At 37.3% G+C, this 19119-nt stretch overlaps 1 protein-coding gene across 7 annotated transcripts in view; it reads right to left on the bottom strand.

Moving 5' to 3' along the window:
* RABGAP1L (RAB GTPase activating protein 1 like) overlaps positions 1-19119 on the bottom strand; it is a 204148-nt gene that overhangs the window by 24340 nt on the left and 160689 nt on the right. For 5 of the 7 annotated variants that reach the window (XR_014174998.1, XM_081948451.1, XM_081948449.1 and 2 more), the window contains one exon: positions 73-165. Coding sequence is in view for 5 of the 7 variants with exons in the window: in XM_081948451.1 (XP_081804577.1) it covers positions 73-165 (93 nt within the window). In the remaining 2 variants the exon portion in view is untranslated. Of the gene's footprint in view, positions 1-72; positions 166-11169; positions 12286-19119 lie in introns of those variants that run through there. The other 2 variants (XR_014174999.1, XM_081948453.1) reach the window with 2 other exon arrangements.

The following is a 19119-nucleotide window of genomic DNA, read 5'->3' as shown; positions in this document are numbered from 1 at the left end:
CTCCTGTTAGCTTGTAAAGGCAATCTCTTTCTGTTCTAAGGGAAAGTATTTGAGCACATGGCAACTCATTACCTTGTATCGATCCAAAGGGTCTTCCTGCTGCAGCTGATTCTCCCTCATCATCTGATATTCTCTCTCATATTTCTTCAGCTTCTTTGTAGGCACCTGTAGGTTAATAAAACAAATAACAAAAAGAGGTACTATTAAGGTTAACATTCGAGGTGAAAAACTACTCTAGCAAGACATATAGGGACTAAGAGAAGTGGGAGCTATTGTCAGTAGACCATCAGCAGCAAAGTAGTCATTTGATCTTACAAAGAACTGCCAGTACATTTTGAATGAAAGTAGATATCTTACTTCTGCCCAACAAGGCTACAGTGTTCTAATTATTAGGCCAAAAGTAGGGAATATAACTCACAATGGAACTTTATGATTTCTATTATTATACCGGGGGGGGGAGGGGGAGATCACACTTCCCAGTGCTAAGAGCAGCAGCTAAGTACCCATCTCAAAATAAGATGGGTTGGGATTCTTGGGGGGGGGGGTCTTTATAACTGCCACTAATTTGGGATTTGGGACAAATGTGTGTGATATAACTAAGGAAATTGTTTTGAAAAACAGGTGGCTTCCATCAATATGAATTTGAAATTCTGGTTGTACTTCCCAGACATAATATCCCAAAGACCCATAATATTTGTGTGGGAGTAGTGTTTCTCCCATTATAATATAAACCACACAAACTAAAATATAATTGTTCTAATTACAGATGGGCAGTGGGAGTACAGCATAATGAGGCCACAAAAATGTACACATCATGACAATACAAGGAGCAATCAACAATATGAAGATAGGAAATATTAATGAGAAATAGGACATATTTCAGCAAATGGAAATTTTAGCCCTGCTGTACACATATAACAGGGGTCTAAGACAATTTGCTGCAGCCAATTTGCTGTGGCCATCTTGCCTCAGCCAAATTGCCATATGCCAATAGACCATGGGACAACTTGCCGCAGAGAATTTCATGTGTGATAACTCAATGTAATAAATGTGATCCACCACTGTTTCTTTGACATTATTTCCATTGTCAAAAATCATCTTGAGTTATCCTGCATGGAATTTTCTGTGGCAATTTGTCTCATGGCGAGTTGGCCACAGTGAATTGTCCCATTATGCACAACAAAGTGATATGTTACACTATGTACAGAGTGAAGTAATGGGACAATGATAGTTACTTGTATAGAAACATAGAAGTATTTGGTACCAGTTCCAGGTACTAAAAATATAAAGGTATGCTGAATCTAAGAAAGTAAAAGGCACTGAAACTGGCCAGAAAAGATCAATCTGCATACAGAGAAAAGTGTGAATGTTCAGACTGAAACAATCATGAGGCCTCAGTGTACTAGTAGCACCAAATCTGTCCTCCAAAGTCATCTGGCTTAAACGAAAAGGATAATTGACTATTAATTACATCTCCTACTGGAACACCTGCTGTTTTCTCCCCTGACTACCTGCTTCCTTGAGGCAGGAATGCTGATTTAGAAGGTTTAACCATCTACAGTCTCACCAGACAGCCTAAACCTAAAGCAATGCACACAGGTAACTTATCCAAAATTTAAATATTATCAAAAGGAGTTCTCTTGATGAGAGGTCTGTAAATGCAGTCTTAAAACTTGTGCTTTCTACTTCAAATGACTCTGATAACTGACAAAGCAAAAATGAAGAACTCCAAAACTTGAACTTGAAAAATGTCAGCTTTTATACAGATTAGAGTTTAACAGAGTTGGAAAGGACCTTGTAAGTCATCTAGTCCAACCCCCCACCCACCCAAGCAGACCCTACACCATTTTTGACAAATGACAGTCTAGTCTCTTCTTGAAAGCTTCCAGTGATGAAGCTCCCCCAACTTCTGAAGGCAAGCTGTTCCATTGGTTGATTGTTCTTACTGTCAGAAAATTTCTTATTTCCAGGTTGAATCTCTCCTTGTTCAATTTCCATCCATTATTCCTTGTCTGGCTTGGAAATACCTTGTCCACCTCCTCTTTGTGGCAGCGGCTCAAATATTGGAACACTTCTATCATGTCTCCCCTGGTCCTTCTCTTCACTAGACTAGTCATGCCCAGTTCCTACAACCGTTCATCGTATCTGTTGGCCTCCAGTCCCCTAATCATTTTGGTTGCTCTTCTCTGCACTCTTTCCAGAGTCTCAACATCTTTTTAATAGTGTTGTAACCAAACCTGGATGCAGTACTCTAGGTGTGGTCTTACTAAGCCTTTATAGTGTGATATTAGTACCTCACTTGATCTTGATTGTATCCCTCTGTTAATGCAATTTAGGATTGCATTGCCTTTTTCTTGGCTGGCTCATATTTAACTGGTTGTCCACTAAGACTCCAAGATCCCTCTCACAGTTACTGTTATTAAGCCTGGTTTCACCCAGTCTATATGTGTACTTTTGGTTTTTCTTGCCTAAGTGTAAGACTTTACTTTTCTCTATATTGAATTTCATTTTGTTAAATAGGGCCCAGTGTTCAAGTCTGTCAAGATCCATCTGGATCTTGAGCCTATCTAGGGTATTCCTGCCAATTTAGTATCCTCCACAAATTTGGTAAGTTCCCCTTCTATTCCTTCATCTAAGTCACTTATGAAGATATTGAAGAGTACTGGGCCTAAGACAAAACCTTGTGATACTGCTTACTTCCCTCCATGCAGACGTAGTGCCACTAAGGACTACTCTTTGTGTATGGTTTGTCAGCCAGTTACGAATCCATCTGGTGGTGATGCTATTTATTCCACTTTTTTCTAGCTGACCAAGAAGTAGGTTGTGGTCTACTTTGTCGAATGGCTTGCTGAAGTCTAAGTATATTATGTCCCCAGTATTTCTCTGGTCTACTAATTTAGTCACTGTTGAAAAATGAAATAAGATTGGCTTGGCATGATCTGTTTTTAACAAACCCATGCTGACTTCTAGTTATTACTTTACTCATTTCTAGATGTTGGCCGATGTTTTTTTAATTATCTTTTCTAGTTTCTTCCTGGTATTGATGTTCGGCTGATTGGTGTGTAGTTTCCTGTGTCTGTTCCCCACCCTTTTTTTTTTTTTGAACATGGGAACCCCATCAGCTATTATCCAGTCCTCTGGTAGTTGCCCGGTGTTCCAGGATTTTTGAAAGATGTGGTACAGTGGTTCTGAGATGACAACTGTCATCTCCTTTAGAACTCTGGGATATAATCCATCAGTTCCCTGTGATTTTTATTCATCAAGATCAGACAAGTGTTCTCTTACCATTTTATTGCTTATTTTAACTTTTATTTCTAGTCTGTCTTTTACAGTTACGTTTTTGGTAGGTTGGACTATTGTTTCTTTTTGCATTAGCACCAATGCAAAGGATAAGTTAAGCAGCTTTGCTTTCTCTCTGCTGCCTGTTACCTCTTTACTGTCTTCTCTCTTTAGTGGACTGACTGTTTCCTTGATTTTTTTTCTTGTTACTTATATTTTGGAAGAAACATTTTTTATTATCTTTGACTTTTGTTACAAGTCTTTGTTCATTCTGAGCCTTTGCTTTCCTGACTTCATCTTTGCAGATTCTGGCTATCTCCCGATATTCTGCCTTAGTTATGTGTCCTTCTTTCCATTTTTTGTACAGGTCCGTTTGGTCTTTCAATTTGTTAGATATATCTTTGCACAGTGATGCTGGTTTTTTCTTGGATTTCTTGTTTTTCTTTTTCAGTGGTATTGTGCTGGTCTGGGCTTTTATGATGATATTTTTCAGTTTCCCAAGCTTCTTGAGTTATTTTTCCTTTAAGGATTTTCACCCAAGGAATGTTTCCCAAGTTCTCTCTGAGTTTGTTAAAATCAGCTCTTTTAAAAACTAGGACTCTGGTACCATTGTGTTCTATTGCTTCTGTTTACATTATGTTGATTTCTAGTATGATGTGGTCACTCTCACCCAAGGTTCCTGCGGTTTCAACTCCCTCTATCACTTCTTCCCTGTTTGTAAGAATTAAGTCCAGTATGGCTGTCCCTCTAGTTCCCTCCTCTACCTTTTGGACAACTAAGTTGTCAGCTAGATTATTTGATTTCTTACTTGGTGCTGAATTAGTCTTCCAATCAATGTCAGGGTAATTGAAGTCCCCCATTACTACTGTAGTGTGTTTCCTACATATGTTTGTTAGTTGGTTGGCAAAAAGTACATCTATTTATCCTGCTTGGTTGGATGGCCTGTAGTATTCACCTATGGTAATGCATTCTTTACATATATATATATATTCACAAATTCCATTGAAAGCAAAATAAATGTCTTTATTTCTCACATATACCCAAACAGACACACACACAATCCTCTTTTCTTTGTGTCTTTGGCTCAAAACCTATCACTCAAAAGCCAGATTTTGCAGGAATAGAAGTAAAGCTCACCAGAATACTTTCTATTTTTTTTTCTATTTTCCACTTGGGGACACAGCATATTTATAGAACAGTGAGTTGCTAGGATACCACTCAGTGAGTGCCTACCTTGTATTCTCTGCTGCTTTATCGTTATCTCTGATCAACAGAGGCATCAGTAAATACAGGAAGGAAAGCATAAAATGATGAGGAAAACAACTACCATTGAAGCAAATAATATGGTATATGAGATGGGGGGGTGTAATCTATAGTGTTAATTGGCTGCTGAATAAACCCTACGTTTAATAGCTTTTTATAAGTGATACTAGATAAAAATGAAAATGATGACGTAAATATGTGCAAATATCAATTGGCGGATCATACATAAGTATCTGTAATTATGGTACAACTTTTTCACAGGAATACTAGCATTATAGTTGGTTATAGCTACACAACAAATATATTTTTTAAATGTTTTCCATAAGGTACTGCCTATAGTACCTTACTGGATTTGGGAATAACTGAATAGAGAGGAATTTTGAAGTAATGATGGACAGCTCAATGGAAATTTCAATCCCATGTTTGGCTGCTTAAAAAGGACAAATTCCTATACCAGGAATTATTAGGAAATGAATGGAAAATAAAACAGCCAAAGTAATAACATGAATTGACAATGTAACCATACTTTGCAATATTGCATACCAGAAAACTAAAAAAAGAAAAGATCAATTAAAATACTCAAACAACCAGAGCCAATATTTTAGGAGAAAAGACTACAGCAATTGGTGTTTTTAGTAAAAGCAGATAAGGCAGGTCAGGCATGCTATGAAATATGTGAAATGATCAAATGCCCAGACAGAAATTACTTTTGATCTCCATCTCACCATACTAGAACATGGATTCTATAGGGCATTCAGGCAATGTCTAATGCAGAGGGGTTCAAGGCAAACAGGTCTTTTTATGCACAATGTATAAACAATGAAATTATCTACTATCAGATGCAATGAGCATCCCTTTAGATAATTTACAAAAAGAGATTCATAGAGAATAGAGATTAACTATGGTTTGTCTAAATGGTACTATATTGTCTTCTGAATCATAAGTAACATATATGAAATACTGGATTCTGGGAAGCAATACCGTATTTCCCCAAAAATACGACAGGGTCTTATTTTCTTTTTATCTACAAAATATGGGTTGGGCTTTATTATGGGGGGGGGGGAGGGTTTATTGTTTTGGGGTTGCCAGGCGGCTGCTCTCTTGCGAGTGGGCTCCCAAAGAGCCGGGCACAGCCTCATGGGCAAATGGCTGTGTTGTGCTGTCGCAGCAGTGCAACACAACAGCCATGAAGCAACCATGCTCACGAGCAGCCACCCAGCAAACCCCCTTTGCAGCCGGGCACAGCACCATTCACTGACCTAGGGGTATCACCAAGCCGCGTGAGCACCTGTTCGCCGCCGCCCGGCTCCCACAGCTTGGCGCCTTCCAAATGCCAGTGAATGGCGCTCTGCACGGCTGGAGAGGGGGGTTGCGCGAGCGGCTGTTGTCGGCCAGCTGCCTGCAGAGCGTACAACCATAGAGCGTGCGCCCAGAGCGGCCACTGCTGATAGACTCGGGTTGGAAGCTGCAGAAAAAGCCAGGCTGGGATGGCGGCGGCGGCGGTAAAGGTGCCCTGGCTCCATAATGAGAGCTGGGCCATGCATCGTGAGGCTGGCAGGTGGGTGAGCGAGAGCAGAACAGCCACTCATGCAACCCTTCTCTCCAGACATGCAGAGCGCCATTCACTGGCATTTGTAAGACGCCAAGCTGCGGGAGCCCGGGAGGCGGCAAACAGGCGCTCATGCGGTTTGGCGATACCCCTAGGTCAGTGAATGGCACTGTGCTTGGCTGCAAAAGGGGTTTGCTGGGTGGCTGCTCATGAGTGTGGTCGCTTCATGGGTATTGTGTTGTGCTGCTGCGACAGCGCAACAGCCATTCGCCCATGAGGCTGTGCCCGGCTCTTTGGGAGCCTGCTCGCAAGACAGCAGACGCCCGGCAACCCCCCTCTTCAGCTGGGCACAGCGCTGCTCATCAACCTAGAGGTATCCCGAAGGCGCCAAGCAACGCGATCATCTTTGCCTCCCCCCCGATTCCTGCAGCTTGGCACCTTCGGGATACTGTTAGGTTGGTGAGCGGCGCTCTGCCTGGCCAGAGGTGGGGGTTGTCCAGGGGGCTTATACGCAGAGGGGCTTATATTTTTGCCCACCAGAAAAATGTGGCATGGCTGTATTATGAGGACATGTCATATTTTCGGGGAAACACGGTAGTAAAAGAAAGGATCCCACTTTATGCCTGTGAGTTTCCCAAATGCATTCAATTTGCCATATGAAATCCTGGACTAACTGGGTCTTCTGACTGATCTGGCTGAACAATTATTTAACGTTCTTATCTAACTCTTTCTTTCCTCTGTTGTTACAGCAAAACTGTCACATCCTCCAAATGAGGTGAATAAAACCTCCCTGTAGCTCTCAGTATTCACTATGCTGATGGATACTGTAGAGAAAGCCTGGGGGGGAATGTGACTATTTCTCAAATTATAATTCCAAATCTGTTAATTTGTTACAGAAGAAAAATATTAACAGAACATGCTATTCTGAATATGTTAATCTTTTTACAAATATTAAGATATGAGATTATGAAGTTTCACTCAAATTCTTCATAACTGTTCAGCATTTGGCAACAAATAAAGTTTGCAAATAGACCACCACTACATTTTAAAGATACAATTGGAACATATTAATTCATCTGCCTAACATAGAATTAGAATAGATAAAAGAACGATACCAGACCCTCACAGTTACTAAAATATATTAATGGATGACTACAAAATGTCAAATATTACATTTTGCTCCGTTTTGGGGATATTTCTTCCTAAAAAGATGAGTTAAATGAAACAGTAATAATATATATACTTTTATAGGATATTGTACCTCGTCACATGTAAATACAAAGCTGAAAACATGTGGGTTGTTCAAAGAAGGAAGAAAAGTCACAGTTAAATATTAATAAGAAGCACAGATCTATTTATCTCCAATAGAATAGAATAGAATAGAATAGAATAGAATAGAATAGAACAGAATTGTTTATTGGACACACAAGGAATTTGTCTCCAGTGCATAAGCTTACATTGTACATATAAGCAATAAGTGATAAATCATGATCATAATCATCATAAGATGCATTCATCATAAATCATAAGATACAACACTTAGTGACAATTATTTTGTGGTATCATAGCAATACATTCTTGCAATGTAGGATTAAAGCATTGTTTTTGTTACGATGTCTTTTACCAGTCAATATTTTAATATTTCTAAAATGTTAGTCAGAAAAAGCATTTTAGCATTATATGAAGATTAATTTTCAAAAAGTGATAAAATAAGACCCAGTACATTCACTAGCTTAACAGATCCCTGTCTTTCAGAAACAGATCAAAGAACAGCACTAGGAGCCTATATCTGTAGACAAGTTATTCTTTTATATTGTTCCAAAATCAGTTTCTATGAGATAAGAAAAAAAAACTACTTATCTTTCTAGTTATATGTACTGAATGTTCTAATAAAGAAGAACACAACATATAATTCATTGGAAAATGTTAATTAATACAAATCCTTTTTAGAATGGAATGATGAATGGGGTCTTTGACATTACAATGGGCTGAATGTTAAGCAAGATTAAATGTCTAATTTATAATAAATAAATACGTACATACATCCCAGAGGTGGGTTTCAGCTGGTTCTGTCCAGTACGCGCGTACCGGTTGAAAGAATTAAGCGTGCCTTCCCGTACTGGGGCTTCTGGGAGCCCGGTACTGGAATGAACCTTATCTGGTGGCCTTGGAGATACACTTGGTACTGTTAACCTTCTGTCAAGGCAAGTGCTATTTGGCTGAACTTTGTCAGGTTAGGTCTTTTTGTTAAATAATTGGGTGAGTATTTTTGTAACATATGCTCCTTATGATCTTAAGAGGCAATTGTTTCAACAAAGAAGCTCTCATTCCTGTTTACTGAATAGCCAGAGATAGAATAGTTAGAGACTGAAAAACTTGATTATGCTGGAAGTGTAAATTGGGTAAGGATACACTTGCTCACATGATACTACTATAGCTGGGTCTTGGTTTAACATCTATACACTTGTTAATATCATGTTACAGAGACCTATAATGTTTTACATATTTTAAATTATACAATAAAAATGGAAATTATCAGTATATGAAGAACTATGTAAACTCTACTTACCAATTATATGGTATAACCAAAAAAAGAATGATCTTTGAAATTTGAAAGAAAGTGCAACTCCAGGATTATGGTCTTGAATCAATGATGTTTAATTTTCTGCCCTTGAACTTGCCCACCATTGGCATGTGGAAAGATGATAATACTATTCAAGGATGTCAAGTTAAGCTATGAATTCATTATTCAAGATTGTCAGGACTGGATTTAAAAAACCTTCCCTATATATAATATAATATTTAGGTTTTTTTTACATTAAAACAGTAAGTTTTTTTAATATTTTACAAACCCCATATTGTACTCTGCTATTTGTATTTCAAACTGACTCCAAAAACGTATTTCTTTTTGGCACACAGTTTTCAGCTGAGCTTTTCAGTAGTCAGATCACATCGTGTTCAACAAAAAATATGATTGAAATTATTTTCTTGAAAAATGCTACTTCATATATGTATGTATGTAGGTATGTTGTGTATGTATGTACGTTTGGTGTTGTTATATATTTTTTATGTTTTATGCTCCATTGTACGCCGCCCCGAGTCCTACTTGGAAAGGGAGCGGCTAATAAATCCAAATTTATTATTATTATTATTATAAGTCTAGCACTGGAAAACGTCAATACTAAACCCTTCATTAGTTGAGTTCAAGCCAAATATATTTCCTTTATTTTTTCCTTTTTTCTCTCTCCATTCCAAACTATGCTCTATGTACACTATCCCTCCATGACTGGAAGCTGATCAGCCATTTTTACACAGGCTTGTAGTAAGAATTTTAATTAGTAGCTCAGGTTGCTAGCTTGCCTTACTGCTGTCCAATGGTTTGAAGATTCTGTTTTAATCATCAAGGTCAATATTATCAATCACACAAAAACTGAGGCAATGTCTTTTTGATACTATAAAAAAGAATTGATTTTATATGTAGAAATGAATGTCCTGATATGATGGTGCATGGGGCATTATTGGAAAATGGTGTATTTTATTTCATTCTTTTTATTCTGTTTTTTTTTCTGTTGGAAAATGGGGTTATGTGTTTCATTTCATTCTTTTATTCAAATTTGTACTAAGAATGTCTCTGCTATTCTAAGAATATAATAGATTTTCAAGTAATTTTTCTTCACAGATGGAGACAAGTGACAAAGGCTGCAAAGGTTTACAATTCTTATTAAGTTAAGATTTACCATGGTGCTTTTATAGAAATGAAACCTTGTTTCTATTTTTTTAATTTCTCTGTGTATATTTAATTGCTCCATCTGGTGACTTTTAAAAACAAGTATTTACACATCTATATTCATATCTGAATAAAGAATCAAAATACATTTATAGTAACATATTTTATATGGAAATCAAACTGCAGACTAGATCTTAGGTTTTCTGAGTTAAATAGATGAGGATGAAGGGTGGAAAACATCGGAACCTAAAATAGGAGTTACATTTTTAATTCTTCAGTTTTAATTATGAATGTTTATCTTTTTGGCATTCGTTTATATCCCTGTGCATAGTACTATCTCAGCATATCAGCCTATCAAATTCATATGCACAAATACTTACTTGACATGCAAATGCAAAAATGCTCATTTACTACTAGAAGTGGACTTTATCTGGAAGGCCAAAACAATTAACAAACAAATAATTTTGTTAAACTATTACACAAAAGGAAAAGATATAAGTCTGTATTCCACTTGGTAGTTAAGGATACATTAAATTTATCTGGAAGCACTCTACCATAGTTTGTTTTATTAAGTAATAAATATTTTGTGTAAAGCATTATGGTGAGGTTTGTGGTGAATGGAGATTTTGTAAAGTAGTTAAAGGTTTAATCTGCCTCAGAACACTAGCTATAAAACTTGCAATATACTTGTTCAAACAGAATGTGCTTAAATCATGATTACTGTATACTGGATTATTCAGTATAAATTCTGTGCAGCTAGATATTTGTATAGATAAAGGATTAACATTCCCAACATTCTCAAGAGTAAGAATTCTATAGAAACAACACAATAGCCAGACTTAATGCTCCAATGAAACGTTAAGTACCACAGAGAAACATGAATTTCTTTAACGCCAACTTTTTTCTATGAAATTTCCTTCCAATCTTTATTGTCAAGTGAAACAAAATAAAATACACAAACACAATCATATTCTTTTTTATACCTTATACAAACACAAACAAATAGAAATATGGGGTGGAGAAGACTTCTTTTGTGTGTGTGAATAAGCTTACTAGTCCTACAAGTTAAGCAACATGAGGTTAAATAATTAAACTAGAGTACAGTTAATTTAGGGTCTCTGATTCATGTAGGAGCGCTACAGGTGAACTCTACAACCAGATTCATGGGTGTTCAGAATTGTACACAAGAAAGAATCTGACAGATTTCAAAACAATGTCTCAGTCCGGAAACTGTTAAAACTGTTTTTTTAATAGTGAAAGCTGAAAAACATAGAGGGGAGGAGGCTTTTTTCACATTACAGACATTAAAAATAAATTGGAGCAAATCATATTTCATAATGTAAACACCTACCACATATCTAGGTTTGCTGATTGCCACCAGGCTGGCTAGAAAATCTTCATCATACAGCTGGCTAAAGACATGAGAATCGTAGGCCATCACAACGGAAATTTCTTCCATCATGTTGTCAGCAAACTGTTAGCAGTGACCAGCAATAGGACGAAGAATTAGCTCAGTTCAACTTCACTCAGTATGACTTTTTCACAGCAGCCACCTGAAGTGATTAGGCAGGGAGTGTCACCGAAGAAACAAAAAAAAAAAAAGGAAAAAGAAAGAAAAGCTCCCACAGCCAATGAGAACAGTTCCTGGGAGCTGCTTTTCCTTTGGGAGTTTTCTTGGTCTCTGTGTGGCACAGATAGTTGAAACACCTATTCATATGTCCATATGGTAACAATCTTTTCTTAAGTTTTTTTCAACCATAAAAAGTAATCTTCCAACAGAAAAGTAATTCCGAAAGAAGCCGAGAAAAAGAGGAACGGTCCAGTCCACTGTGAAGATCTCCTATGTTCTCACAAAGTTTTCTTTAAATGCAATATTTAATCACACTAGATTCCTTTTAGTGGAGGAGTCAGATTTCTCAAGGCAAGTTCTTTTATGCCTTTTCCAAAGATTTGCACAGTAGACATGAATAGTATTCTGTCATGATTGGGATTTTTCTGTATAACCTGCCAGATATTTCGGAAAGAATCCATATTTGCATGGTTGGATATGTTTTCAAGGCACATTTGACTTTTTAAAAATTATTCTAACATTAAAAAAATAAATTGGTATCTTTTAAATGAAGGTTAAAACATAACCAAGCTTTCTCCATTAGTCAAAAATTAAGATAGTAAAATCTTATTTAAATGATATTCATTCACAAGAAATAAATTATTTTTTTACTTCAATGAAAGAGAATCCAACTCACTTTTATGTGCAACATCCCATCCTTTTAATTGAAAAAGGTGTTGGTCATTTCAGAGAACTGATAGATTGACCAACATACCAATAAAGAAAACCTTAAAAAAAACTTTTAACATTGTATTTCCATCTATGTTCTAAAATATTGGAAAACAACATTCTATAAATTAAAAAATAGAATATATTTTTAAAATGACTCATTCTATTGCAGTTTCCTGCAATATTCTCTCCTGCCTAGCCGTGTGATAAAAAGCCTAAATATATACCGGCATATATATAATGACAGAAGTGATACTGCAATGACAAAATGTATGCTTCCAAGTCCAATTGTTAGCAAAATGTCACATGTTTGTCACTTGCAAAATGAAAATATAACTTTGCTCTGCCCTCAATTTCATTTTTCTCAGCAAGTACTCCCAAAATCTTCATGGTCATATTATTTGCACTTAAATAGTAAACCTGGGAATACCCTTTGTGTTTTAATAAGAGAGAAATAAAAGCACCAAATTATTGCTGGGAAACTAGGTAGAATTTTAATAGGTTTAAATAAAGAAAGCATGAAGAACAAATCCTTGAGATTAAAATATCTCATATTTAATCCAAAAAGCTATTTTAGTAAAGCAGTTTGGCAATGCTGAGGCTAATGTGGGCTTACTTGTTTTCTTCCCAATGAAGACAGCTCTGATCCTGTAATTCTTCTTCTTCATCATCATCAGTGGGTCAAATTCCTGCCTGACATTCTAAATCCTCCACTTTATTCTTCAGATAATGTCACTGGGGTAGGGAATCTTTCCACAAAAGCATTTTTTAAATTAAGATTTTCTGGCTTCAACTTCCTGGTTGAAAATCCGTGCTAGAAATGAAAGTACTCCTCCTCGCCTCTGTAGTTCTATCAGCCTGACTCAGCTAAGAGTTGATAATGTGTGCAGAAGGTGACTGAACAAAGACACCTGTTGTAGGAGAAAGCAAGGAATGGAACTTCCCGTGATTCTTTGCTGCCTGGGAAGGTTTTCAAGAAGGATCTGCTTACAAATGAGAAGCCTAAGCTTCAAGAGTACTCACCCTCTCATATATTCTGTGTTAAAGACCAGTGGATGAACCAGGAAATGGTAAATTTCCCCAAAACTAAGGAAAAAAAAAAACTTCAAAGGGCATCTAGATATTTTATGACTAAAATCAAATGCAAATGTAGATAAAAAATACAAAGAATCATTTTACCATACCCTACTTTAGCCGAACTACATTTAAAGTAGACTTTTTCTGAACTTAATAAGTAACACGATTCATTTCTGGATAGTAATGCTAACCTTAATTTCTCTCTCTTTTAGCCATCAAATATATTCTATTAGTTCTTCCTTTTTAGTTTCTATGCACAGCTTTCTAAAGGCAATCCAGGCATTGGATTAACTGGGAGGACACTTATGACTGTGTAAGAGAAGAGTTTTACATTATCTCTTCCATAGAAAAAAATACCAGAACTGGGCAGCAATCATAAGTAGCTTGTCAATTGTTTGTGACTTTTCTACAGAGCAGCATAGCTGTATGCAGATATATTTTAAGATAGTTCAAGCACTTTTCTGCACAATAATTCATTAATAAATTAATAATATACTAATTGCCATCTTATCTCAATTTTTAAAATTAATGTTGTGGTATTGTATCAACATTCCACAATGATCTTTCAGTAGAATGTATGGCAAAATGTTTCTCATCCTCCTTCCTGTTTTAATGATTTTCATCTAGGAGTCAAGTTTCCAACTTTCCTGATACATTTGTACTAGTTTAAATAAATAGTATTCAAAAACACCACTATTTTAAAACTTCCTTTGCATGACATATAGAATATCTACAGATATAGAAAGTATGCGTCCATCCAGACTACTTCTAGGATATCTACTCCATCTCTCATTTAGTACAGCGTTACATTTCATCCCTACACCTTTTTATCTCACCTGGATGTAATGGATAACCACTCTCAATAGTTTCAGATGTTAAACAGGGTAGGGAAGAGGATCAAGTCCTACAGCACACCAAAACATATCCAAGGATCTGACCTCTATCATCTCAACTGATTCTGTCCATCTGGATTCCAACTCAGAGTGAATATGAGTTATTTTTTCCAATAATGTGATCATAATTTGCAATAATTTGTTCTTCACACTCTCAATAGTATAGGTGGCAAAGATTCCGCAGATATAATAAAAATGGAGAATTAATTTGGCTTCACTGCCTTTATCATGACAGCATAGGTTTAAACTTGAGCTTGTAAACCTATTTGCTTCTTGTTTTCCATGAGCATCTCTTCACTCATTTCATTTTTTAGAGTTCCTCAACAAAAACAAGAAGCCGATTGGGAAAGTCAGGGAGATAGAGGCTCCAGAAGCTAACAAGGTGTTTAATAGAACTGCCTTTTAAACTACTGGGTAAATCCCCAATTGCCATTTGAAAATCTAAATCCATCAGAGGTCTGGAAAAGCCATTTTATTTGGACCCTTCTCCCTGCACAGGTTAGGAACTCCAATTCATGGAATAATCTACCTATGACAAGGGACTGATGAAGTGTCCCTCAGACTCCTAACTATGTAAGAGACACAACACACGACCTAAGAAGTCTGAAATCCATAGGCAATCTCCCTAACAAACCTATTTTAACAACTATGTATGCTGAGTCACTATACACCAACATCCAACATATTAATTTCAAGCTATGAAAAACATTATAACTGTTATCAACACAGCATATCTTGACAGTAGGTCTATCGCTTTGCACTCATCCAAAATGACTGCACTTTGGTAATAACATTAGACCTAGAAATCAGCGGCACCACTGATGCCTGGCTCCACAATTTTCTGACATCTTCATAGCTGACTCAGAATGCTTTCTCAATCTTACCCCCCAAAACTCCTCCTTTATTTGATATTCACAAATGTCATTTTCATAATCTTAGACCCGTGGAAATGAATCTCTGTGAAAATTGAAATTCTACTATGATCTCAACAATTTACATCCCACCATTAAACCTAGCCCATTTTAATCCATCTAACAAAACAAGTCAATTTTCTCAATATCACAGTAAAACTACAATGGACACATAAGCATTTCATACAGTAAATCTACATATCAGGAAGTGAGTTATAGCACACAAAAACCTATACTTTTTAAAAATAAAATGTGTTAGTTTGAAAAACTACCAGACTCTTCCTCCTTCTCCAGGGTAAATAATTGCCACGTGATTTTCTTGAGTCTTCTTTTCAACATTCAACAGTATTTCTGCACTTTTAACAAATTTTCCTTTTTAAAAAGTTCAATCATAAATATTTTTACTTATGTGTGTTAAGTTCTATATCATACTCAAAATTGTTTTAACAACATTTACAACCTGTGTATCAGATCCTCCAAGTCGCAATGGTCACTTCATTCATTCATTTGCTTACTAACAAATAACAAGAACTTTGCAATGGGTGGTTCTATAATCAAGTGTTTGTATTGTTATTCTCTGAGTATATAACTGATGTGAGGGTAATTGAACTCACTAATTGTTGCACCAAGTTTAAGGAAGTTGTTGCTTTAGCTCAGCTGGAATTTCTCGGAAGACCAGAATAATTGCTCAGTCATTTCCTTAAAAGTCTCCTCATGAAATGTTAAAATAACTGCCAATTCTTAATGTTTAATTTGTAATACTTTAAAAAGTAATTAAAATTATGAGTGCATTTAAGACAAGACAGTCAAAACCAAAACTTTTCATAATGAATTCATTGATTTTTGTCATTCTATGCAAAAACAAATTAAGTACAGTGATCTGAATAATGCCTAAAGAGAAAATATCTGGATGAAAGGGATCTTGGAGTCCTAGTGGACAACCATTTAAATATGAGCCAGCAGTGTGCAGCAGCTGCCAAAAAAGCCAACACAGTTCTAGGCTGCATCAACAGAGGGATAGAATCAAGATCACATGAAGTGTTAATACCACTTTATAATGCCTTGGTAAGGCCACACTTGGAATACTGCATTCAGTTCTGGTCGCCACAATGTAGAAAAGATGTGGAGACTCTAGAAAGAGTGCAGAGAAGAGCAACAAAGATGATTAGGGGACTGGAGACTAAAACATATGAAGAACGGTTGCAGGAACTGGGTATGTCTAGTTTAATAGAAAGAAGGACTAGGGGAGACATGATAGCAGTGTTCCAATATCTCAGGGGTTGCCACAAAGAAGAGGAAGTCAAACTATTTTCCAAGGCACCTGAGGGTAGAATAAGAAGCAATGGGTGGAAACTAATCAAGGAGAGAAGCAACTTAGGAGAAATTTCCTGACAGTTAGAACAATTAATTAGTGGAACAACTTGCCTCCAGAAGTTGTGAATGCCCCAACACTGGAAGTCTTTAAGAAGATGTTGGATAGCCATTTGTCTGAAACGGTATAGGGTTTCCTGCCTGGGCACGGGGTTGGACTAGAAGACCTCCAAGGTCCCTTCCAACTCTGCTATTGTATTGTATTGTATTGAAGCCATGAAAATATAAAACCAGAGAGAAGAGTTACACAACTCTGTTTTGAAATTGGAGTTTTTTCTTTTACATTATGAACACATTATTTAAGCAGAACTTGGGTCTATGTATGTAGAAAGATCTTACTATAGGTTTTACATTAAAAATATTCTGTTAAATATGAGATTTAGGAATATATTAAATATCTTTGAAATATTTTATACATTTCACTTAAGTAACAATTTTTCAAGAGCCCAAATCGTAACCCTAGTAGGCATTTGGATTAACTGGTGATAATTAGATTCTCTTGAGTTGTTTTCAACTCTTAATGGCCACTTAGATTTTCTCCGTGATCTAACCTGGTTTTTCAAGTCTTCCAATAGTAATTCATTGCCAGTGTAACAAGATGGGCAAGTCTAAAAATAATAATAAAAATAATAATAATAATAATAGTCCATCCACCTATCGGTAACTTCTAGTCTTCCTCTTCTTCGCTTTTCCTCCACCTTCCCCAGCATTAGTCTTCTTCAGGAAGTTATGCCTTTGTATAATGTGTCCTAAGTAGCATAATTTGAGCCCGGTCACTTGTGCTACAAGTAAAAATACTGTTGATTTATTCAATGATCCACTTTTCTTGGCTCTCCATGGTATTCTCAGGAGTCTTCTCAGATAACAAACTTCAAAAGCATTATTATTCTTCCTATCCTGATTCTTCAAAGTCCAACCTTTGTTTCCATAGAGCAGTGATGGCGAACCTATGGCACGTGTGCCACAGGTGGCACGCGGAGCCATTTGTCAGGACACGCGAGGCGCTGCCCTGTCAGCTGGCCAGCATGCATGTGCACGCTGGCCAGCTGAGTTCACCGTTTTTAAAAGCCATTTTTCGCCCTCCCCAGGCTCCAGAGTCTTAATAGGAGCCTGGGGAGGGCGAAAAGAGCCCCCCCGCCCCCCCAGAGGCTTCAGGGACCATCCGGAGGCTTCCCTGAAGCCTTTGGAACGCTTAAAACGACCCTCCGAGCAAACCGGAAGTCACTTCCAGTTTGCTCGGAGGGTCGTTTTGAGCGCTCTGAAGGCTCCAGGGACCGTCCGGAGGCTTTCCTGACACCTTCAGAGCGCTTAAAACGACCCTCCGAGCAAACCGGAAGTCACTTCCGGTTTGCTCGGAGGGTCGTTTTAACCGTTCCAAAGGCTTCAGGGAAGCCTCTGGACGGTCCCTGAAGCCTTCGGAGTGCTCAAAACGACCCCCCAACCCTCCCTGAAGCTCTTTTCGCCCTCCACTGGCTTTATAGGAGCCTGGGGAGGGCGAAAAAAGCATGTAAAAATGGGGGGATCGCCTGTTGTGCACGCATGCGCACTGGGGGATCGCGCATTGCATTATGGGTGCAGCACGCCAGCACATGACCCCCCTGCGCTCCCCCCACTTGTGGCACGCAAGCCAAAAAAGTTTTGCCATCGCTGCCATAGAGTGTCACAAGGAATACTATGGTTTGCTTGATTTTTAGATACAGAGACATCATAGCATTTGAATACCTTTTTTAAAGAACTACAGGGCTGCTTTACCATGTGCTAGTTAGGGGCATATTTGTGACTGTTCCATTACTGTTGATGGTTGAGCCTAAAGGCAGAAGCTGTCTATCACTTTGATATCTTCATTGTCAGTTCTAAGGCTGATTACTCTACCAGTTGTCATTAGTTTGGACTTCTTTATATTTAATTTTAGTCCCATTTTTTCACTTTGCTCATTGTGAGCATTGATTTTTATTATTAGAGCTTGAGGATCCTTTCCATTTTCAGCTATCCAGGCATTATCTTTGGCATAGACATACTACTGACATTTCTTCTTCCAATTTTAAAATCATGCTCATCTTCTTTCATTCCACTTTTTACAAATTGAATAAAGGGGGAGTACACCGCCTTGTCGTATTCTTTTGCCTGAAGCCAATCTGTTTTATTGTGTTCTCTCTTACTGTGGCTTCCTGATCTGTATATATTTTTATGAGGTCAATGAGATGTTTTGGCATACCCATGTTTCTGAACACATTTCATATATGATATGGTCAACAATGAACTTTAATCAATGAAGTATATAGTGATTTTTTTTGGCATTCTTTGACTTTCTCAATTATCTATCATGCATTAGTAATAATATCTCAAGTTTTTTGCCTTTTCTAAAGGCATCTTGAACATCTGGAATTTCTTTATGGCTACAAGAGAGTAAGCAGGCATACAATGCGGAACACATATTTAAAGGAATGTGCTAGCACTGCCTATTTGGCTAATGCCCTCCAGGCATGTGAAGCAAATAGAAGCTCAAGTGTGAAAGTAATTAAAGTCTTATCAGTTACAAGCAACAGTTGTGAACTGACCAGTTAAGATCACAAAACTGAGCTTGTTAATTTGCAGTTAGCACTTTTTAGAGACTTTTCATGTTTAGTCAAACATTAGCAGGGGTGTGTTCCTGCCAGTTCTAACATCTTCTATAGAAGAGGTTCCACAAATCTACAGTGCCATTTAGAACCGTTCCAGCTCCCTTCCCCTGCTCGTCTGCACATCATGAAGAGCGAAAGGAGGAATTCTGG

The sequence above is a fragment of the Natrix helvetica genome (genome assembly GCF_964273705.1).
Source record: "Natrix helvetica genome assembly, chromosome: 3".
NCBI lineage: Eukaryota > Metazoa > Chordata > Lepidosauria > Squamata > Natricidae > Natrix > Natrix helvetica.
The sequence above is the reverse complement of the archived record's forward strand: the minus strand, read 5'-3'. Positions and strand labels throughout refer to the sequence as shown.